At 40.5% G+C, this 23,817-nt stretch overlaps 2 protein-coding genes across 9 annotated transcripts in view; both read right to left on the reverse strand.

The window, feature by feature from the left end:
- Positions 1–14,400, reverse strand: part of LOC131460384 (ataxin-7) — a 55,474-nt gene extending 41,074 nt beyond the window's left edge. For all 4 annotated transcript variants that reach the window (XM_058630820.1, XM_058630819.1, XM_058630821.1 and 1 more), the window contains exons 1-4: positions 14,256–14,400; positions 12,427–12,536; positions 8,282–8,503; positions 7,974–8,042 (exon numbers count right to left, since the gene is read on the reverse strand). In XM_058630820.1, coding sequence (XP_058486803.1) covers positions 7,974–8,042; positions 8,282–8,495 — 283 coding nt within the window. In that variant the 5' untranslated portion in view covers positions 8,496–8,503; positions 12,427–12,536; positions 14,256–14,400. The remainder of the gene's footprint in view (positions 1–7,973; positions 8,043–8,281; positions 8,504–12,426; positions 12,537–14,255) is intronic.
- A 721-nt stretch (positions 14,401–15,121) lies between these two features.
- thoc7 (THO complex 7) lies at positions 15,122–21,923 on the reverse strand. 5 transcript variants are annotated; one of them, XM_058632669.1, is made up of 8 exons: positions 21,793–21,895; positions 18,354–18,471; positions 18,119–18,240; positions 17,073–17,159; positions 16,107–16,164; positions 15,942–16,008; positions 15,385–15,454; positions 15,122–15,278 (listed from the first exon to the last, which is right to left on the reverse strand). In XM_058632669.1, exons 1-8 carry the CDS (start codon positions 21,809–21,811, stop codon positions 15,220–15,222), a joined length of 600 nt encoding a protein of 199 aa, XP_058488652.1. In that variant the 5' UTR covers positions 21,812–21,895; the 3' UTR covers positions 15,122–15,219. The 5 variants fall into 5 exon arrangements, with proteins under 5 accessions (XP_058488652.1, XP_058488651.1, XP_058488648.1 ...); XM_058632668.1 differs by having other exon boundaries at positions 18,351–18,471; XM_058632665.1 differs by lacking the exons at positions 15,122–15,278; positions 15,385–15,454; positions 15,942–16,008; ... (2 more) ...; positions 18,119–18,240; positions 18,354–18,471 and adding exons at positions 18,702–19,740; positions 19,859–20,652; positions 20,806–21,137 and having other exon boundaries at positions 21,793–21,923.
- Positions 21,924–23,817: the final 1,894 nt, after the last annotated feature.

The following is a 23,817-nucleotide window of genomic DNA, read 5'->3' on the forward strand; positions in this document are numbered from 1 at the left end:
ACCAAAATTTCATTTGGTGGTAAATACGTCCCCACAAATGTTTTATTCATAGTTTAGTTGTTAAAATTGAAATAATACTGGCAACAAAACGTTAGTTAGTCATCATCTACCGCTTTATCCTCCACCCGAGGCTCGCGGGGGGTGCTGTGCTAATCTCAGCTACATCGGGCAATAGGCGGGGTACACCCTGGACAGTTGGCCAGTCCATCGCAACAAAACGTTCCCTATATAAATATCTGTCCATGGTTTGACCCTGATTGAGATTGGCAGGATAAAGCGGTAGAAGATGGATGGATGGATGGATGGATGGATGGATGGATGGCAGAGAAATAGAGCTTTGCGCCCATACACTTCATCGTCATTACGGTAGAAGCTCGGGACGTGGCAACAACCATCAAGAGACGAGATTCACCGGCACACCACACATGTGTGACGTCAGCTTCTCAGTACCTCAGATCTCAGTCATTCCAAAATGGTTGAATAACTTCCAGATATGGAAGTGCAAGTTATCTTGGAAAAAGGGGCAGAAAAACACTCACTTGTTGAACTTTTTGACAATTCTAAATCCATAAAATCAAAAATAAATCCAGGTTAAATTCAAGACTTGGAAGGAAAGTGAATTTTACAATAAAAGCGAACACACTATTGTTGTCCAGAGACCTGTTGCTGCTGCTGTTCGTGGGGTTAGTATTGGAGAAGTGTGGGTGGAGTCAAAGTTATTCTAACAAATTACGAGTCGGGCACACGGTGGAGTTGTGGCTAGTACTGTTGCACAAGAGCAAAAAGACCCAGGTTTGTGATCAAGTCTGATCGAAGGCGTTTCTGTATGTTCTCCCCGTGTGTGCGCGGGCTTTCTCTGGGTCCAAAAACATGCAGAGGTTAAATGGACACTCTAAAGTTTGATGGACAGGTCGATGGACAGGTCGATGGACAGGTCGCCCCCACCTGTGACCCCCTCCTTTCACCGTACGTCATCCATCACTGGCTCCAGCTCTGCGCGTCATGTGTAGGATAAAGCGGTAGACGATTGAATTCTGGGTCATTGAGTTCAAACTTCATTTTCACAAAAAGAGACAGCCCTAGCAACAACTAACTGGAGGTCAAGGAAGCTGGGCTTATATTTCAGTGGACGCTGTTAGTGACGATGGGGATATTTAGTCCATTTCAAGGTCAGCAAAACAGTCACTGCCATGCTGCTGCTGCTGCTGCTGCTGCTGCTGCTGCTGGACTATAAAAGCAGCTTGGCTACATCACCTTTCCTCTGTGCATTCAATACATTGGCAGAGGCTGAACTGTACCAGGAAAAATGGACCGGTCCAATGCCACTGTGTCCCCATTTTGTTCTTGTGCAATTAGAGAAAAAGAGAAAAAGGAAGTTGGTGGAGAAAGAAGAGCGACGCCAAGAAACAGGCGAGGCCGCGGTAAGACAAAGAAAGAGTGAGCAGCGGAACCTGCACTCGAGCACACACCAGAGAGAGAGACAGAGAGAGAGAGACAGAGAGAGAGAGACAGAGAGAGACAGAGAGAGAGAGAGAGAGAGAGAGAGAGAGAGAGGAAGCCTGTGAGCAGGAGAACGAGAGCCCAGTTAATTTCAGCATCCTCATCCATGGCAGTGACAAACGATCCAGATACAACAGCAGCATCTCTTTCTGCCTCCGAGCAGAGCACTGACTTCACACACACACACACACACACACACACACTGTAAAATTAAAAACAAATTCAAATCATATTCATCTCAGATTAATTTGTTGGTGAATTCATCCGTCATGCCTTGTTGTTTTTCGTGTGTGTGTGTGTTAATGTGTGCGTTGATCCTCGGTGTGTGTCACAATGACAGTTGTACCACAGGAGGAGTCTGATAGTGAGTCATGGTGGAGGAGTGTAGTCATACCCCTGTAATACCCCCACTACACACACAGTTCTGTCATGGACAGCAGGTGTTTTTTTAAATCCTATGACAAACAACACTCACTCAGTCAGGGATGAACGATGTTGGGACTTTTTGACGATATCCAAGAAGTCGAGAGCGCTCGTGCCGACAACAACACTGATAGATAGTATCGTAGACTACAGAGGTCATTAAGTTTCTTCTTCTGTAGATAAATTAACAAGAGGTGAACCAATATGATACTTGGTATCGGCCCAATACCGTTACTGGATTCATGTTGTGGGCTTATTATTATTATTGTTATATTATTTCTTCTTCTTCTTTGTGGGAGAAGAGTATTTGTTACACACTTGGAGAATTAGGTTATAGTTTAAAGCTGTAAAATGACTGTATCGGTATGGGTGGATACTGCAGGTTGTATTATCAGTCACCAATAAATTCGGCATAATATTTTGCAGTTACATTACATTACATTACATTACATTACATTACATTACATGTCATTTAGCAGACGCTTCTATCCAAAGTGACTTACAATGGAATTGGGGTGGAGTGGAACTTGCGACCATGACGTCTTAACCACTGAGCCACTGTGATGCCTTCTGTTAGTCGATAGTGATGGTGAGATACCACTTTTGTGTGTCTGATACCGATATTACAACCTCAAGTATCTACCAATACTGGTCTGATTTAAATAACACATATGTGGCATTTCAACTATTTCAAAGACACAATCATCCAACTGTGACACAAATGTTCTTCTCACAATATGACTCAGCTAAAATGTTGTTGCTGATGTTTTTTCTCTACATATTTACAGTGTGTGCACAGTGAAGCCTGCGATATGTAGGATCTTTGGTATTGGATTATACATATTGTATCTGTCCGATATCCGATCCAGTGACTTTGACCAGTATTGGACTAGGATTGAAACGGTGATCCCATTAATCGATTATTAATCGTCAACTATTTTGATAATCGATTATTTGGTTTGAGTGTTTTCTTAAGAATTAGAGACCAGTTTCTGTGATTTATCGGCTTCTTAAATGTGAATATTGTCTGGTTTCTTTGCTCCATATAACTAGGAAGTCATTCAAACTGAATCATTTTGGTTTGTGGACAAAAACAAGACATGTGAGAACATCGTCATTTCCAGGTTTGACAAGCACTGATCAATATTTTTCGACATTGTGCGGACCAAAAGGTTACTCGATTAGGCGAGAAAATAATCGACAGATTACTCAATTATGAAAATAACCGCTAGTTAGCTCTATATTGGACCTATACTGATACCGAGTATCATATCGGCTCATCACGAGAATCTGATGATACATTTTAAGGCCATTATCAGCCAATTTGATCAGATAAAGGAACACAAAACATTTGGTAAAGATCAAAGGGCATCAATTAATAAAATCAGCATCAATTATCGCCCATCGACTGCCCTGATTTTTAAAAATCTGCATGAGCATCGGTCATAGAAAAACCCATATCGGTCGACTTCTACCACTGTGTGGTTGTTTTCTTCTTCCTCCCTCTTCCTCCCCTCTTCCTCAGACTACACTAGCTTCACCCAGGTCAAAAATACACCAGATAAATTAAAGGTACAGTGTGCAGACATCTATTGAAACTGTGTGTTCTCCCTCACAGAGCGGCTCAATATGTGAGCGAAAATACAAAGAGAAAGTTGCACAAAATATCGGCAAACAGCTGCCCTGATTTCTAAAAATACAATAAAACACAATTATAATGATAAGTCGTGGTTTTTCCCCTCGAACAATAACTGCACCCTCCATCAAACTCCAGAATGATTGCTTCCCTAGTCTGCACCGTTCTACGTTTTTCCCAGTGTGACGGTGTCGTGCAAAAGTTCAAGCAGAGTTCTAAAAGTTGTTCAGTCGCTGCAGAGTTTTCTGAAGAGTGACCGAGGTGAAATGTCGCACATTGGTTGTCTACAGCTGGAGGAGGGAGGAGACGGCCAGGAGGCGTGTCGTTAAAAATGCTGAGGAAAACCTGAAATATCCCTTTTTTAAGGTCAAACTTAAACTAGCGCTGGGGAATATATGGATATTATATCTATATCATATAGATTTTGGATAACATATCTGTGATTTTCCTGTTGCATTGATAATCACATTTGTTCTTATACTGGAACACGTTAGTCAAATACACAAAAATCAACAAAACATTACGTAATAACACTTATAAGTCTACTTATTTGTGTTATAGCAGAATTTGACCATATTTATAGTCAATGCCATTCATTCTAATGCACATAAACATCCTTTATTTAACATTAAAAAGAAGAAATAAACCAGGTACTATGTGAAACTGTATTTTAAGATCATGTAACACAGATCACAGAGAGTAGATATTTTATTTTTATTATTATTATTATTTCCAGTGTATGGTCACTCTCGACCCCTGGCTCGACCCCTGGCTCGACCCCTGGCTCGACCCCTGGCTCGACCCCTGGCTCGACCTGGCGTCAGCCTCACACGCTGGAAAGACGACGGCATGACTCGTCCGACTGGTGATTTAACAAGATTCCTCTTCCTTGTTGTAACAGATGTGTAACCTTTGCGGTGAAGTTCAGCGCTGCAAATCCTGTCAGCAGGACAAATCAGCTAATGCTAATGGAGGCGTTTTCCAAAAATAAAATCGCAGTACACAGTGTTTTCAAAACACACGGGAGGTGTGTGTGTGTGTGTGTGTGGCTGAGGAGCCAGGTGACGCGTGTGCTCGCTCCTGATTCTGGGCTGCATCACAGGCTCCTTTCTTTTTTTAATGTTTCATGACTAAACATTTTCACGTTGCTGCCTGATATAGAATAAATAATCATCAACGCTAAAATTGGGGTGCAATAAGCTCAATCGGAGAGCACAGAACCTCCCCCAAGACAAATGACATCCTTTACATTTTGTTCCCCTGGATCCATCTGTAAAGAACGTTCTGGCCCTTCCAACAATCGTGCGTGTCTTCTGATTCCAGGCTGATTTAAACACATTATCCTGTAGTCTGAGGGATTAACCCTTCTGTTCGTCGCCAACAGGATTTGGCATGTGTACTTCTCAGTACCGTAACAAAACCGTAATGATACTGCCGATCTGTCCAGTGTGTGACCCCTGCCTTTCACCCCATGTCAGCTGAGATTGACACAGCTCCCCCGACTCATGTGGAGGATAAAGTCGAAGAAAATGAATGGATGGATACTGGAAAGCAGAGAAAACGAGCTTTGCGCTCCTATACTTGTCATTACGGTAGAACCTCAGGACCTCCGCAGGAACCAGCGTCCAATCACAGACAAAGATTCACCAGCGTGTCACATTTGTGACGTCAGCTTCTCAGTATTGTTATTCCTAAACAGTTGAATAATTGCCAGATATGGAAAGAGAAATTTATCTTGGGGAAAAAAGGGGCAGAACTCACTCACTGAACATTTAGAAACAATGACACTGACCATAAATATGGTCAAATTCTGCTGTCACACAAATAGTTAAGTGTTGTTGTTGAAAATTCAGTAGTAATATGATTATTAAAGGAACAGACTTTAAAAAGCAGGGAAATTCGTCACAGATACTTTATCACGATATGACTAATCTAGGAGCAAACATTGATTGGTCAGAGTGCCGTCACAGGAAGAGACGTCCGACACAAGAATCAAGCCGAACAATGCCGAACTGTAGATCCGTTAAAAAGACTTAACAATCATAAAAACGTGGGTTAATCTCCAACAATTATGTACGGAAATGTCTAAAATCTCAATATTTAACAGAGGAGTCTGGTGTATTTAGCGACAGTCCAGTGACTGTGTCTGACGGAGTCTGTGCTCCGGTCATGAAGGAAGTACTGAACAAATATTTTCAATTAACTGATTCTAATGATTCTAATGACTCAGTTACACTGAAAACAACTGCTTTACAAGTGACTCTTCACTCGCTTGTGTTTAAAACAAAGTCACGGCAGTTTCATGCAGCCGTGCAGTGATGACTCCGCCCACGTTGAGCAGGTACTATTTTGTAATGGAAACACAACGTAAACCGTGCCGAGTCGAGTCAAGCTGGGACCATAGGTTTACAGATAAACGCACGCCGATGAAAGCACAAGGTTAAATCATTTTACATTTAGACATTTTTTATAAACTAACATTACTTTGTGAGAAACTTGACTTTTAACAGTCTTGGTAAATTCTTGCTATAAAAAAAGCCCAATTTAACGAGTATAATTGAATTTATTGAACCAATAAAAACATACGAGGGGGTGAAACCTTTTTATAGCTACAGCATCACAGTGTTGGTTGATTTTTTCTCTCAAACAAAATGAAAAGGTTACCTTAACATTTAGTGATTAAAGACAAAGTTTAGGGGCTGTCTGTTTCTTAGAGAACATGAAGCACTGGACCGTGTTTTTAAAGAGGAAGACAACGGGACAACAGGAACTAGATTGACACGTTGTTTTGACGTGAACAGCAGCAGCAGCCAAAAGCATGTTATAAAATCAATAACATTCTTACTGCTCACTAGATACTTTTTATATATATATATATTTATTTGTTGTTTTTTTTCAGAGGTTTAACCCGGTGTCAGTACGAGCACAGCTCAGATATGTGGGGTTTTCTGACAGCGTAGTGAATTATTGAAGGTATTTTAGACACAGCAAACTCAACGCGACCACTAACCGATAACTATTGTGATACTTAATTCATTAGTTTTAAAAATTAAATCAAGTTTCTGTGATTTTTTAGTGTCTTGAATGTGAATATTTCCCCAACATCAATAGAACTCAATGATTTTGGTTTGAGATCATCGTCGTCATCATGTCGTCAGCAGATATGATCTCAAACTAAACTATATGTTAAGTGTGTGACACTAATGTAAATTCTTTATTTTTTGACTATATTACAATATTTACAGTGTTTTTTCAGTTTCCTGAAAGAATCACAAACCTTTTCATGAGCTCAGAGAAACAGTGAATCAGTCCAGCTGTATATAGCGACATCTCAAGAAATGTCTAACATACAATAGAGTGTATAACATTAATATATAAAGATGTTATTACTAATAAACACTACTTTTGCCATAAAAAGGTAGAAGTTTCCGTGTCGACAGCAAAAACAATACTTTAGGGAAACATTGACGTCATATTCCCGGCTCTCTCTCTCTCTTGCGCTGTCATTCATTATATTGTATTGACAGTTTTATCAACTACTGTTATTGAACAACACTAGTGGTCCGTCAGTAACAATACAAAACTAATCGGAATCCAAATATGATTCACAAGCTCTAATTTTGCTATGATAAGAAGTAGAAGTGCTTTTACTACATGTGACATTCCTTAAATAACAAACATCACTGTTGATGTCACATGTAAAATGGCATAAATGTGGGCAATGACCAGTGAAACCTCACAAACTAGAGTTGTTAAGCTGTTCACTGGGTTTTAGGAGCAAAACTGTGAGTAAATATCTGTTTTCACATGAGTAATAGTCACATTTCAATGGTTTGTCTATAAAATAATGCATTAACTGAGTATTAAACCAGTCATTGAAAGATGAAAAAATTAACTTTTAAATGAAAAAAGTGTGACATTTATCAACCAATTATTTTGGTCCACTTTTAATAAAAACACCTAAATATTATTCATCAGCCGGAATTTTGTGACTATAAAAGTTAGAAGTGCTTTTACTACATGTAAAATTCTTTAAATAAGAAACATTACTGTTGATTTCATAGGTAAAACGTCAGAAATGTGGGCAGTGACCACTAAAATCATACTAAATACAGAGTTTAACTTGTTAAAATTGTGAGTAAATATCTGTATTCATGTGCGTAACTGACAGATTTCAACATTTACAATGACAACACATTTACATCAACTTATGTGTACCTACCCCATTCCTGTTACACACAACTCACTGTATAGACAACTTAGAATAGAATAGAATAGAAATACTTTATCCCATCGCCAAATATTTGCTTATTAACATTATTTTATACACTGTCCCGAGGGTTTGAATCATACGTGTGTGTGAGAAACAAAATACACCTCTGGCCCTGGAGTTTTAAAGAAAAATAACCCTCACCTTCTCTGCACAGACGCATGGCTTCTCGATTTTTCCCCAAGTCTTTGAAACTTTCCTCCGATTCAGCACCTGAAAAATGACACGATCCAGAGACACAGAATAAATAGTTGCACTTGCTTGGGCTGCTCGCGCTGTTGCTACCAGAACGGTTTCTTCATAATCCACCACCAAAAAAAAGAAAAAAAAAACTGCATGCAATCGGCAAAAAAAAAAAAAAAAAAAAAACAGGTCGGGACTGGCAACTGTCGCGCTCTTCTCTTCCTCGCGCACATTATTCACGAGGCCGGGCAGGAGGGAAGCGCACTCACCGTCGTTGCCGTGGAGTTTGGCGGCGTCCACCCAGCTGCTCCACGGCTGTCCCAGCATTATTTCTGGACTCGGCAGAGATCTCCGCTCCGCAACAGTCGCCATTGCTGTGGAGCCTTCTCCCCGCTGGATCTGCTGCTGCTGCTGCTGCTTCAGCTGCTGCCTGGCCGCTCGGCGCTGCTCCCCCCTGACGTCATCCTCGGCCCTTTCCGACATTCTTTCCGCTACAATGTAACAACACAAGAGTCAGCGTTGATCGCGCTCGGGATAAGATTTTTTATTAGATTTTTTTCATTTTAAATGAGTGACAACAAAACAGACAAACGCGCGTTTGTTTGTTTTTTTTTACTGTTTTTTTGATTTTGTTTAAAAAATAAAAATAAAAATAAAAAACACAAGCAACAAGTACGAATCAATGTTATTGACTAACAGCAAGTTAGCTTACATTTTCACTGCCATCATTGTATGGAATCTAAACAGGTGCGTTTTTAAGGCACATAGGGGCACAAGGGCCCCCATATTTGTACATTTTATTTAGAAAAAAATATTGTAAAACAAAATAATATATCGTGTCAACTAGGGCATTGATGTAAAAGCCGGGACACTGAGCTTTGGGGGGGGGGGGGGGGTTCGGACTAGCAAATCACTTAAAATTATCTGAAAATTCAAGATATTAGCCTATGTTTTTGTTACGTCTTTGAGAAGACGTAACAAAAACATGTTGATTTTTTCACTATAAATATTGACTGCTAATGTTACAGAGAACTTTAAGAAAAGTTGCTCATTGTTGTACAACTGTGTTCCTCCACTGTGTCAATGTGATGAAGTCGTTAATGCCCTAAAAACATGTTAGTCCTAGTCTTAGTCAGACTAACATACCTGGATACGTAATGCGATTCATAGTCTGATTACTCCTGCATGTATATGCTTAGTCAGACTGGAATGGGACTTGGCGCTCTGCGTACACACCAAACATGTCCTCCCCGGTCTTTGACCCGGCAGTAGGAGACGACGTATAAACAGCAGTAAAAGATCAACGATGGCGTCAGCGAGAGTGAAAACTGTGGAGAAGACCCACGTTTGTTTTTCTGTGACATAAAGGTCAACAGGAAACTGATTCAATACGCACTGGCTTATAGCAGGATACAGCAGAGTTAGACATACTAGGAATGGGAATCGGTCCGATACTTGTCAAAATTACTGGATTGATGACAATGTAAAGAATCCGATATTATCCAAAAAAATCATCAAAAAGCATTTTAGCTGAGTCATGTTTGGGCTGTTTATTTGTTGTGATAAGTGAAAGTGAAGTGAAAGTGAAGGCAGACTCACTCTACTTTCACTTTCAAAATGAAATGTTGTGATCTGGCAGAAAGCTCCACATTCTCAACTGACAAAAAGTAACGTGTGAAAAAATAAATGAAATAATAATAAAAACAGATTTCTTCTACACCAACTTCACTTCTCAACTGTGAAAAGAAAACATCTGTGGTTCATCTTGAAGTGTCATTCTGACTTTATGAGAGTGCTGTAGTGCTGTAGTACTGAGTCTGACCTGATTCTGATCTCAGTTCAGTTCAACAAGAGAAACAGAGCAAGGCCACTGATGATGAATGTCTGATGCCACAAACAAAAAAAATAAATAATAATAATTGCCAGAAAATTGACCCATTTTTGCTCATTTCAAGTGTCCAGTGTTTGGTTTTATCTTGAAACACTACATTCATATATGATAAAGGGACAGTTGTGTGGCTGTGGTTGTGTCACATACTGTCACATACTGCACTGAAAAGCAGTTTGAGACACGGCTGTAAAAACAGGTTTGAACCACTTTACAAAGAGCTCAACTCATAAAATCTATGCCAGCTTAAGTGTACGCTTTCATTGAGATTGTGTTCATTGCTTTATCTCACTATTAAACTATTAAACGTCATTTTACAACTGGAAACTGAAGTTTCACTAAAAGGGCTCACTTTCCCACACCAAAGTCCATTGAGCTGTCGATCCACTGCTGCCTCCATTAGTGGGTTTAAATGCACTACGCTGTGACTTTGGTGTGTGAAATCATTTGCTCACATTTACTTCAGTGACACAAACTTCTGTGTCGCAGTGAGCTGAAAATGTTCTTAAGATATCAGGCGTACATTTTATACAGTGAGACGTTTGAAAACAAGATGTGACCCATAATGTTCACAGATAGAAGAAATCCAGCAGCTTGTGTCTTGCTTGCACTGCATTTTTCAGGGCTTTTCACAGGAACTCAGTTATTCTGTGTATTCAGTAACTCCACATTATTGTTTGTTACTAGGAACCTTTGTTAAACAGTTAGTGACTGTTATTTGTCACAGCGGTTTTGGTTTGGTTAGATAGTGTACTGTAGATAGTAGAGTAGGGTTTCTGTTTTACTTATAATTTTGATTCTTTATATTTATCATCTCATCATCGAGTATATAGTTGGTTAAACCCAGTTCCCTTATTTTTAGACTGACATTCTAGCCTTCTCTGTACTTTTTATACACTGTGCACTGTTGTTTACATACGATATATTGGGATTTTATTTCTATTCTTTTCCTGTGGTATATAATTATAGTATTCTTTGCTTTGATACTCTTAGTACGACTGTCTGCATATCGCTGTTATGTTCTATTCTAGGCTGGAGTTGCTGTGATGAAAGTATTAAAAAAGTATGGAAGCCCATACTTTGCTTGGTGAAGTTTCATAACTTGGACCTTTGATTTCATAATCTTTTTATCTCATAATTACAAAATCTCAACATTTTACAATTTTTGTTTCCATAATTAGTTATTTTATCTCCTTTTCACTTTGATTCTCATAATTATGACTTTTTTATCTTACAATTGACTTCTTACCTCGTAAATTCAAGTTTTTTACCTCATAATTATGACTTCTTATGTCATTTTTTCAACTTGTTCATTTATTATGAGCTTTTGTCACAATTGTGACTCATAATTTCAAATTCTTATCTCATAAAATTGACTTCTTATCTCATAATTATGAGTTTTTAAGCTTTATATTTGTATTACATTACCTTTTGATTTCATCACCTATTTCCATTCTCTGTTCATGTTGCTTCCCCTTTTTTTGTTGTAACAATCCCAAACAGTGCAGAGGATAATTCATCACACGGGGGCTTCTGTTATGACACAACATGACACCCGCTGTGAGGTCAGGTACCTGTGCCCTTACCCGTGTCTGTGCACCTACACATGTACAGTATGTGCTCTGGCTCTAGTTTAAATTGCCAGATAATGAAAGTGAGTTTTTTCTGCTCCTGACTGAATAAAAGTCACCAGTTATTTGTGGCATTTAAACTTCTATTTGGGCAGAAAACAGAGACACATTTTACAAATTTGAGGTAAAACTTTCATAGCAAACGTCTAATATATATTGACGCCAGCTCAAATCTATAATATCTTGAGAATTTGTCTCTATCTCAGCATTAAAAAGCCATTTTCTCACTCTGCCACACCAAAGTCCATAGAGAAAATCAGTGATTTTAGCTCATGTGGACACAGGAGCTGCCTCGTTTGGTAAGTTTGTGTCACTAAGATCAATTTAAACAAAATAAACAAAGGATTTCAAACACAGACGTCATAAAATAACACTTTTGAACTTAGCCATGGAGGCAGCAGCCGATCAACAACTCCTGTGAGCAATTAAGTAATATGGCTGATTTTCTCTATGGGCTTTAGTGTGGGAAATGATAAACAAGTTTCCAGTGGGTAAAACACTGTCTCATGGCAAGATAAATGGGCAAATCAATTCTTAAGATGTCATAGACTTACGCAGTTGTTCATATTATGAGGTAAACTGACTCAGCCATGTGTGTCAGTATCAAAAATCCTGAACTATCCCTTTTATTAAAACCCTCTGATGTTTCTTTAGGCACATGAGTCACAACAGCACAGAGGCAAACATCAGTTTATCTCTTATTTTCTATCAACAAACAGGATCAGATATGTGTTTGTTGATTTAAAAAATAACTCAGAAATACCAGTGAAGCCGGGAACCAAAATAAAAAAGTCTGTTTCTAAAATCGATTGAGAAACAAACACTGTGCAAATTCCGATGCATTTCTAAAGCAACATAAGCAGTTATGATGATTATAGCATATGTGAGATCTTACCTCGTCAAAAATAAGAAAAAAAAGAAAAAAAAAGGAACTTATTTTAAGGTCAATTAGCCGATCCTCATCAGTTTGGATGATCGCTTGCTGCCACACACTGGAAAAGAAACCTGGACACAAAAATACACATAAAGATGATTCAGTGTCAGCTTCTTTGTTTTTGCTCTTCCTTGATAAAGTTAATCATGTCTGGAAGGTAACATTGTCGTCACACAGAGTAATCCAGTCCATTAGACGGCAGTATCCCTAACCCCACAATAATCCCTTTTACTGATTATTATCATTATTTTTCTCCTCATAACTGATTCAATAACCTTCTGTTAATGGAATCACAGTAGTAGCCGACGGCCTGACTCGGCAAAAAAACACAAAGACATACAATGATAATTGATGTGTGTAAATTACAATACTTTTATTAATTAGGTTTGGTTTGAATTTGCATAACACTTCAATACTTTATTTCAAACCTGTGGCTAATAAACCAACTTCAAACTCTCGTTGACCACTTCGGCCTTGTTTAGACTGCAGAACAAATCCTATTTTAAAGCATATCCAGATTGTATCTAGCTCCTGATTTCTGGTTTTCAAGCATGGATCGAGGTGCTGTGTTCATGTGTGTCTTCACTTGTGTTCATGTGTGTCTTCACTTGTGTTACCGAGAAGCAGCGTAGTACACACATGACGAAAGGAGGTGACAGCGGTGGATAAATCAAGTGCCACTCGGTGTCCGCAAACTTCGCACCCCAGGTTACTGGGTCGGGTGACAGAACACGTGTCTTGTCTGGGGGGGTCACCCACCGCAGGAGCAGGAGCAGGAGCAGGAGCAGGTAATGGTCTGGGAGCCAATGGATCAGTGGGCGGATACTAAGCTTCTACATGATGATTGGAGGAACTGTCTGAAAGAAGGGCCAAGTTTTTGATTGACAGTGGAGCCTTTTCGGTAGCTGGTCGTTGAGTGTTATTTTCTCGGCAATATTTATTTGTACATATACTCCACACAGAAACATAATGATCATGTCTCCTTCTTCTAGTTGTTTGTTTGCAGAATTTATGTAAGAACGTAGGTGTAAATAATTGGGCCTGAAACGAGCTTCCCCTGTTTCAAAGACTAGCAAACGCCACTGACTTATAGCGGTATCATATTGGTTATCGGCCGAGTACTCTAATACTATCTAATAATATCTAATAATATCTCATATATCATGGCACATATATATATTTCACCCCTACTTTATTATTAATTATGTTATTACTCATAGTTTAGCCTCAAGTCAGCAGTGATTTGGATTTTTGAGGATATGTCAGTGACTGTTTTCATAGTCACTGACGTGAAAACTTCACAGGACAACCCCAGTTAGGTTAGCAGCAGCTAACAGCGGTTACACTATGAGGTAACGTTGCCTCCCCTCTTCCTCCTCCTCCTCCTCTTCCTCCTCTACTCAACACTGACCACACACACACACACACTACTAATGTGGAGGTTAAGCTTTATTTCATCAAAACTGTAAAAAGAAATGTCTATATATAGTGAAGAGAGTGTGAAAGAAGGGGGAAAGGCGAGTATCTTTCACGGGCCGTGTCATGTCCGCAGAGGGGGAAGAGTGACTGCTACAACCGTTACAGCAGAGAGAGCAGTGGCGGCTAATGTTAGCCTGTTAGCCTGTTAGCAGTAGCCTTCCAGCCATGACTAGCGTTAGCGGGGAGGAGGAGGGAAAGGGGGGAGAGCGCGGCGGCGGGGGGGGAGGAGGGGGGGAGACTGACAGCAGACAGAGCAGAAGTCATGAGCAGCAGCGGCGGCGGTCAGAGAGCGGCGGTAACTCGGCTCTTACCGCGGCTCTGGAGGCTGCAGCAGTGACTGCGACCGCGGTCGGGCGCGACTCGGCTGGATGCACCGGGAGAAGGAGACTGGAGGCGGCGGGAGAGCGCGAGTGAAGCGGAGCTCAGCCTCTGTGGAGGTCTTCACCTGGTGCTTCCATGTCTGTTTACCAGACTGCATTCTGGGACGGCGACGTCACTGCGTCACGGCCGGGTCAGGGTGTACGAGCACGCACGCATGCACACGTCTCACCAAAATAAAATAATAATTGTCACCTTCATACGGTCCTTATTTTACACTGTATGTTTTATATATATATTTATATATAAAACATACAGTGTAAGATCTATATATATATATTTATATATAAAACATACAGTGTAAAATAATATATATACATATATGTACATATATTATTGTAAATGTTTATATTTTTATTTTGATTCCCATTCATTTTTTGTTTTTGTCTAATTACATTATGCTGTTACTCCTTGTTTACATTTGAATTTCCCTCGACAGTCAATACATACAGTTGTTATTACGCATGTGACGCATTTTTTTTTATTCTTCTGTTTTAGTTTAGATCTGTTTACTTTTCTGTGATTGAATGTTTGGTTATTGATTATTCACATATTTTATTTCTAAAACTACAATCCATGGTTGTGAATAAAATCCACAATTAAAATATGTCAGAGGACGCCTCTGTCTTCAAACTACAACACAAATCTATCTACAGGTAAAACAAGTGACTGCTTTAGCTCCCCCTGGTGGAATTATCTGACAACAAATTCACTGAATCTGCTCCCAAGAATGAAAACAACATTGACTCTGCAGCTGTTTTTGCTTTTGATAAATAATTTGAGTTACTCACTGTGTCAATGAATTTTAAGAAAAATCCAGCTTTATTTAACAACATGTAAAAACTATGTGAAGTAAATTGAAAATGTTTTAAAAGAGACGTTGGCTTCTTTTATTGCTCAGTCGCCGTTCTCTGCGGGACTCTCCTGATTGTTGTCATCGTCCGCTTTTTCGTCATCTGCGGAAGATTAAAAACGATTAGCGAGGCGTGGCGATCTTAACCGACGAGGATAAGAATAAGGAACATAAGCACAAACGATGTCAACATGTCCTTGTTTACTCACTATCAAGGGTCTGCTGTAGTTCCTGAATGGTGCTGAGCAGCACGTGGAACTGCTTCTTCCTCAACTCCAACTGACAAACGGGAGATTAAAACCATTTCAGTCAAACATTACAACATGTTCATGTCTTTATCTTGCTGTTAAACCACTTCTTTTTGACTGGGAACTTAATCACCCTCTCACTGCAATCAAAGCCCATAGAGAAAATCCGGGATTTTTTGACTTTAGTGTTTAGTGAAATTCTTCCTTCAGATTAACCTGAGTGACACAGACTTGACAAGAACAGCAGTAGTCCAGTAGCTTCCCTGTGTCCACACCAGTTAAAAATGCAGATTTCCTCTACGGACGGCGTTGCAGGAGAATAAGCGGTTTACAAACAAACATTTCCAGACAGAAAATGGAATCTCATGGTGGAACAAAGTGGTGACCATATAAAATATCCTGTTACTGAGTGGACCCTTGTGCATTTTCCATGTTCTTTTTAATAAGTGAAATTCACCATTTGACTGCATCTGTGTTGGTGTGCACAGATGTTTAAAAGGGAAGTTGTATTTTTTTACCTTGGCGTCCACACGGTCCTTGATGTTGGACAGTTGCTGCAGCTCTTTGTCGAGCGCCTCCAACTGTCTGTTCACGGCAAAAATGAAGGAAACAACAGTGTCACAGAATAACCCACACAATACACATTTGAATAAATGAAATGAAAAGGACGCGGGGTGACTTACTTGAGCGTTTCATGTCGGTCTGGGTGTTGCTGGATAATCTTTGCTAAAGCGTCGTACTCTGAAGAGGAAGATGGAAGAAAAGAATTTTAATATGTTTACTTCACTTTTTAAAACACGTAAGGCCACAAACTCGCCAGCTGACAGAGGGCAAAGGGCAGGATACAGGCTGGACAGGTCACCAGTCCGAGAGGAGGACTGAGGGCCACTGAGGGCCCTGAGGGCCACATGTCAAACACAATCAGATCAAAGAATAATGACCACAAACCACAACTCTGACTGAATCTGCGTGTGGGACTGTGGTAGGAAACCCACGTGAACTCCACACAGAAAGCTCGAACTGGATCTGAAAGCAGTGACCATCCCGCTGTGAGGCAACAATGCTAGCCAGTGCATCACCGTGTGACCCTGACCCCTTTAAAGTACTAATGGGGACTCACCTCAGCACGGCATGGTTATTTTGGTTCCAAGCATGCTGAGGCGACACTATGCGTGACGTCGCCAGACTGCCGGCCACTGATTGGTCAGAGTGCCGTCACAGGAAGAGACGTCCGACACAAGAATCAAGACGAACAATGGCCAACTGTAGATCAGTTAAAAAGACTTAACAATCCTAAAAACGTGGGTTCATCTCCAACAATTACCAGGGAAATGTCTAAAATGTCCATATTTAACAGAGGATTCTGGTGTATTTAGCGACTGCACTGCATCACAAACACTGCTGCTGTATTTCTGTTCAGTACTGAGTGAGTGAGGTGAGCTGAGCTGGGACCATAGGTGGAAAAGGGGCTTAGTGTAGTTTGTTTGAGTCTCAGCAACAGACACACACAGGTCTATATTTGTTTCATCGACTGAAGTAAGTGACATTTAAGTGTTTTTTACCAGCACACAAACAAACGTGTCAGTAAACTGTATATGAGAAACAAACACTCGGGTTTGGACAGTGTAGAGCCGAGGAAACATTTTCACCTTGGCGATTCTTCCGTATCCTCTTTGCCCTCTGGATTTCCTTTTTGCAATCTGTGATCTTCTCATGTGCAGACGTGATATTTTGTTCTGCGGAGCAAACAGAAGCAGGTTACGAGGTCATTGTGTTCAAAATGGCTACGACAAGCAGACAGACTCGTATGCATAGACGTATATGAAGTGTGTTTATGTTGAGAAATCAACAACTTGGATGTAAACGTGTGTTATAAAATGTGAAAATACTAATATAACAATATCTCACAGTCACTGTTTTTATCTCACTCCTTTCTGACTGGAAACTTAACTTTGTAAACTGCATGCTCACCCACACCAAAGTCCATAGAGAAAATGAGTCATTTTACATGACAGCGCACAGGAGTTGTTGATCCACTGCTGCCAACTTTTACAGGTTCATGTGTGGTATTTTGTGTCAGGGCAGCAGTAGACCAGCAGCTCCTGTGAATTTCTCTGGAATTTGGTATGAGAAAGTAAGCTGTTTATAAACTTGACCTGATAAAGCACTCAGTCAGTCAACCAAGGTGCCCAAAGTGCAAAGAGCAAAACATACAGTAACATCAACATCAACAACTGGGTATTAAAAGACTTTTGTAAATACATGCATTATTGAGTTTAGATGTAGAAAGTACGAGGTCAGTGATCACACCAGTTAATACTCTGATCTCTGGACACGTCCCTGAAGAGAAAAGGCTGATATTCTCCTTTTCACACATTATATGTTGCTCTCTCTCGTTTTAACTTTACTCGCTCATTGTTCTGCACGGAATCTCACGGCAACGGGCGGAGAGAGACAGTGGACAGTGTCCACAACACCACTAGTGATTATGAGTTTGTCCTGTGTAGGCCTAGTCTACGTACATCAAGCAACGCAGGGCATGAAACAGTAGGTGGCGTTGTAACAAACAAGGGAGACATTTACCTAAATATCAACTTCACTTCTCTCTTGTACAACATTCAAGCACTTTTAATGACTCAGGTCTGTTTAGGGACATTTTAAAGAAACGTAAAACCCTGTTATTTTTGTAACTCACCTATGTTCCGGTAGATGTCCTCATAATTCTCCATTTCCCGTAAATTCATATTGTAAACCATCATCGTCTTTCCCATGGAGAACTCACACTGGGCCAGTGTCCCCAACATCCTCTGTGTGAAGCTTTCAACAGAAGAAGAAGAAGGTTTGTGAGTTAAAATCAAGAAGCAGCTCGTCACAGCAGCTGACTCCTCCTCCTCCTCCTCCTCCTCCTCCTCCTCCTCCTCACTCACCCTTCCTCCGGTGGACCGGGCGAGCTGCACCATTTAGTGAAACTCTTGAGCAGCACGTTGATGCGGCGGTCATCACCAGCTCCGTCCCCGTCGATGAGAAGACGTTTGCGGATGACTTCATCTAGGACGGGAACGAAAGACGAGACATTGTTTTTACAAAAGGCAAAATGAGGAAATCAAGGGTTACAGAGAAATCCAGGCTTGACCTAATCAGATCATTGTAGTAATCTGCGACACAAACATTCAGGACAAGACCTTTCCCAGCACATCAAAGTGCAAAGTGCAAGTGCCCTCCATCAGGAAACGCAGGCATTTTCTCCATTTGCCACATCAAAAAAACAAGAAGATGCGAGTTTTATACTTTTAATTTGAGCAGGATCAAAACTAGTGATTTGAATGGGGGTTCAATGAGCACATTTTTGTGCGTAGGGACATTAACGGGTCTATAGAGCAGACACTCAAAACTCAAAAACACACAACCTTGAATAAATCATCAACAATATGCATGAAAAAAACACAAAAATGTACGTGGGTGCATCACATTGTTAAACCAGTATCAGATATTCATGAATGTATTCATCATGATGCAACTCCACTTTATGATCTAAAATGTTCAATATACCAAACTGGATTATTTGTGGTTTGATTATTGCAGTCTAGATTAGCAGCAATGTTTATTTATTCTCGTTATTATTTTTTGCTCAATGTCAAATACTCACATTAAGGACATTTTCTACCTTTTCTTGATTTTTGTTTTTAAGTCCTAATAGATAGATACCAAATATATTTATTATTCTTTGTGCTGTAACAAAGAATTTCACCTTTTCTTTCTAACATTTCCAACTATTATAACAACATAAACCCTAAAACAGAGCAAGAACACGATCTGTAAATGAACATAACCAGTATAACAGTAACAACATCAGCGAACAGTGGCTTCCAGAACAGTTCAGGGGGGGCAGGAGCTGCAGAGTGCAGTGTAATGATCCTTGCAAACGTATTTCCCACATTTTTTGCAGGTGCAGTGCACAATTCTCCGTGGACGGCAGAGCGCACACTGCCTCCTCACACGGGCGGTGGGTGTGGTGGTGCTCGTGGGGTTGGCTGAGTCTGTGGTGGGGTTATCCAGGTCAGCCTGAGCTCCTGAGACGAGGCTGGCGTCCCCTGCTGTCGGTGTGTGGCGTTGTCTGCGGGCCATCTGTGGGGAGACCAGTTTCTTTCCCAGCTCCTCCAGGAACAGCCTCCTGCTGTGGGACTTTCCCTGATGCCATGCTGGATCAATGGCCGTCCACACAATGTAGGCATTGAGGGCACTGATGTCCAGCATGTTAAAAAAGAGGGCCATGGGCCACCGTTTGGTCCCCCTCCTGCAGCTGAAGGCAGAGATCATCTTGAAAACAAAAAGAGACAAAGATGATGAAACATGTTTTTACATAATAAGAAATGCTGAATAGTCAGACAAGTGAAAAACCATGTGTACGTATATGTTTATGGAGGCGTAAACATACCTCATCCATGTTATCCACTCGTCCTTTGCAGCGGTTATAATCAAGTAGGATCTGGGGCTTCCTTCTGGCTTCGCTGCTGATCTCCGGCGCCTGGTGTTTGGTGCTGAGCAGGACAATGTTTTTGCCCCCCTTTGGGATGTAGGAAACCAGGGTGTGAGTTGGAGTGAATGCGAAAATGGAGGAGAAGACCTCTCTGTCCTGTACCCTCAGCAGCTCAGGGGGAAGCTCTGGTCGGTTGTTGCGCATTGTGCCAACCATGGTGATCTTTTTTCGGAGTAGCTCCTCTGCCAGCCTGCAGGAGGAAAAAGAATGACCACACACCACAGTCACCCCTCTCAGCCCCTTCATCATGTCCAACATGACCCTCCGTCCTGGGTTTTGTTCTGCCGGCGCATCAGCTGATTGGCCGGTGTAAACACAAACCCTCCATGCGTATGACGTTTGTGCGTCACAGGTGACCCACATTTTTAAGCCATACTTGGTTGGCTTCCTTGGAACGCGTTGCCGGAATTCACAACGTCCCCGGTATGGCACGAGTTGCTCGTCCAGTCGAATGTCTACAGCTGGATTGAACATTCGAGGGAGCCGGGCCGTCCATAGGTCCCAGATTTCCCGGACCGCAGCCAGTTTATCTGCTTCCCGGCGGTGTGGTCTGGACAGCGGGTCGTCAAAGCGCAGGATTCTACCAATCAACACAAAAGTTTTGAGAGACATGGTCGCCCGAAAGATATGCCGGCCCGTCTGGTCATCCCACAGGCTGCAGGTTGGTTCCCCGTGGGACCGATAGACACCGGCTAAAAGAAGGAGTCCAAAGTATGACCGCACAGTGGTGACATCGAGGTCCTTCCACTCGGGGACCGTCCTTCTCCCATGCAGGTTGGTATATTCAGTGACAAGGTTTGTGATCTTCGCAGTGAAAAATGAATCAAAACTGTCAATCAGCTCACCAACTCTGGCCACGGCATAGCGGGAGGGTCCTGGGGTCAATCCTGGACGTGGAGATTTAAACTGGAGTGTCGTGGAATTTGTGGGTGCCCAGTGGATCTCTCCGTTTTTAGACCTCCATGACAGGTCCGGTAGTGTCTCCCCTTCCCCGCTATCAGATAAGTCGGATGAGCTGGTGGAGGAGGAGTCAGCCCATGGAAGGTAGTCTTCATCTTCATCGGCTGTGTCGGTGTCCTCCTCCGACGTTACAGGGTCGTGCTCCGTGGGTTTGGGATCTGGCTCCATGATCATTTCAAGTGCCTCCTCAGTGGTGTAGTACCTCCACTACCTCCACCTGAATTCAGGTATGTCTTTATTCTTGATGCCTCTCGTAATGAACTTACTTGTATGACTTTATTGTGTCATTAAAATTTGCTGTAAAGTTTCATTTCAAGCTTTAATGTTTTCTCTCACAAAATGTCAGAAAACCACGGAAAACAATGTTTTTCAAATGTGGAAATGACGGCGTTCCCAAATCTTTTTTTTTTTATCCACAAAATGAGTCACTTTAAGTTATTTATTTAGAAATCAGAACATACTCACATTTAAGAGGCTGAACGTTTAAAACACTGTAACCAATGAATTGATAATCAATTCATTGGTTAATTGATTGATCCGAGTAATTGTGTCTGCTCTATATAACACAATCACATTTGAGAACATATGAGCCTCTGCTTCCACGAATCCGTGTCTCGTTGTATTTAAACTCGGGGAAAGTGTGAAAAATACTCTATAAGTATTACTCTATATACTAGAAGTTCAAAAAGAGACGCAGAGCTAACGGTTAGCTAGCGAGCTAACGTGGCTATTGTTGTGTTATTACAGAGCAAACTTACACCTACGAGTGAACGATGACTTTATTTCCGCACATTGAACATTTGTGTACTATATAAAATAGTACATGTTTATACTGGTGGCCTTTTTGAGAGTTAAATTAAACAGTAACTCACCGTCTGTAACTGCCCCCATGTTGCGTTTACCCAGGTGATGGAAAACAAAAACTTTATTGAGCAACAGGAAGTGAACAAAGCAAACGGTGGAGGCGATTGGGCGTTTTTTTTCCTTCATTCAACAACATCCGGCGTAATGCTGCCCTCTACAGTTCGAAGCTCTTATTGACATCATGAGAACTGGATCAATGAACCTAATCCTATCTTAAATGTTGACTTTAATATTTCGACTTCTTTATAATCTTTTGACCTTGTTTAACCTTGTCATGCTGTTTTGTTTGTGACTATTTTCTCTTTTGTGTTGATGTTTTGTTTTTAATGTCTCTGTTCAGCATCTTGAATCTGCCTTTTGTGTAAAAATAAATAAAACTACGTTGAAACTAACCTGCTCTCTCTGGTGAAATTCATTGACTTGAATTTAAGTTCTACAATTTTACTTTCAGTTAGTTGTCTTTTTTTCCCCCTTTTTTAAAATAAACTCTAGTTTTTATTTGTATTTCAGTTAAAAAAAAATATTTTATTTTTATCAATTTTAATTTTCATTCAGTTTTGTGTGGACCAGAGTTATCTTAACCAGTGGTTCCCAAAGACTGGGTCACGACCCACAGAGCGTCTGGGTTTTAGTTCGGATTTATGTCTTTATGTATGTGTGCAGGGCCGGACCCAGCCTATATGGGGCCCCAAGCAGAAGTTGATTGTTTCATGGCTTTTGGTTTTTAAAATTGATTTTCAACTACAAAATAAAAGTATTTAAATCTAAATATATCTGAAGGTGTCTAGATTTCTTAAATATGTTAAAAAAGAAGAAATGACAGTTATGCACGGGATTAGATTTGTGTCAATATTTTCACGACGCAAACGATACTTGTGAGGGACGGCAAAGAACCAGTGTATTTGCAAACAATAAAACAATGAAGGATATTTGCGTCTGAATATGTGTTGACACAAATTCCACTTATGACGCCTCGACTCAGCTCATCAATCATATCAATCACCAGTTACTTTTTTATGACGTATACGTTATTATTATTTTTATGTGTAACAATAGAATATTGATGCGTGTGTGGCTGAGGGAAAGTTCGGGTGGTGGGATCAAAAAAAAACAAAAAAGTCACTGTCTGGTGGATTTTCATGTGTTTATTTTGAAATGTCCCCCCCCCCCCCACGTTCCTTTCACTTAAAGCTACAGCACAGAAACCGTCTGCAACGTAATCAGACAAAAATAATAAAACGAAAACATCCTGAAAAGCATCTTAAAAGAAAAAAAGAAAAACCTGAATAAATATCTAATAACCATTCTTCTAACTCTGCTGTTCCCGTGTCATGTATAACGTCATTTAAATGTCAGTTTGTCGTCACTTTGTGTTTTGAAATCTACGATTTATTACATTTAAATGATGGTCCATCGTGACTGTGGACTCCCTTTTGTGTTGGATCATCTCATTTTTCTAGAATTAGAAGCAAATTATTTAACATTTCTGACAAAAATGTATAAATAAAGTACTTAAAAAACGTGCAATAAAAGAAAAATGAAACAATCAAAAATATGTGAACGTTTGTGAGTGTGGGTCTCAAAATAATGTTTAAAAAAATACATGTATTTAAAGATCAGGGAGTTTGTTGTCAACAAATGACAACTATGTTTAGCAGACTCTCCAGAGGCAGCATTTGGTTTCTAACATAAACAAACACAAAGATAAATTTAAACATAATTCTGAAGATTAGATTACATTATTCACAGCCGTAGATCCTTGTTAATCCTACACATGGAATGCACGTTCATTAAAAATGCTACGCTCATTTTTTTGGCGATACTTTGTGTTTCATTTACAAGATGATTAGAACAAATTAAAAAACCATCCTATGGCAAAACACGAGGTGGATTTTGTTCTGCTTCACCCAGAACCAGATCAATCACTCCAACTTTATGCTAAGCTAAGCTAATTGGCAGCTAAGCTTATCCAACTCTCGGCAGGTTTTCCCACAGAATGTCAAAAGATTTTACCGTGACGATACGAAACAACT

Source organism: Solea solea, chromosome 6 (genome assembly GCF_958295425.1).
Source record: "Solea solea chromosome 6, fSolSol10.1, whole genome shotgun sequence".
Lineage (NCBI taxonomy): Eukaryota > Metazoa > Chordata > Actinopteri > Pleuronectiformes > Soleidae > Solea > Solea solea.

What these genes read in the sequence shown, in the direction of transcription:
- thoc7 (XM_058632664.1), bottom strand. Translation starts at nt 21,094, where the DNA reads ATGATCATGGAGCCAGATCCCAAACCCACGGAGCACGACCCTGTAACG. An exon ending in GAGTGGATAACATGGATGAG is followed by an intron (nt 19,741 to 19,858) that starts GTATGTTTACGC and finishes TTTGTTTTCAAG; the next exon opens with ATGATCTCTGCCTTCAGCTG.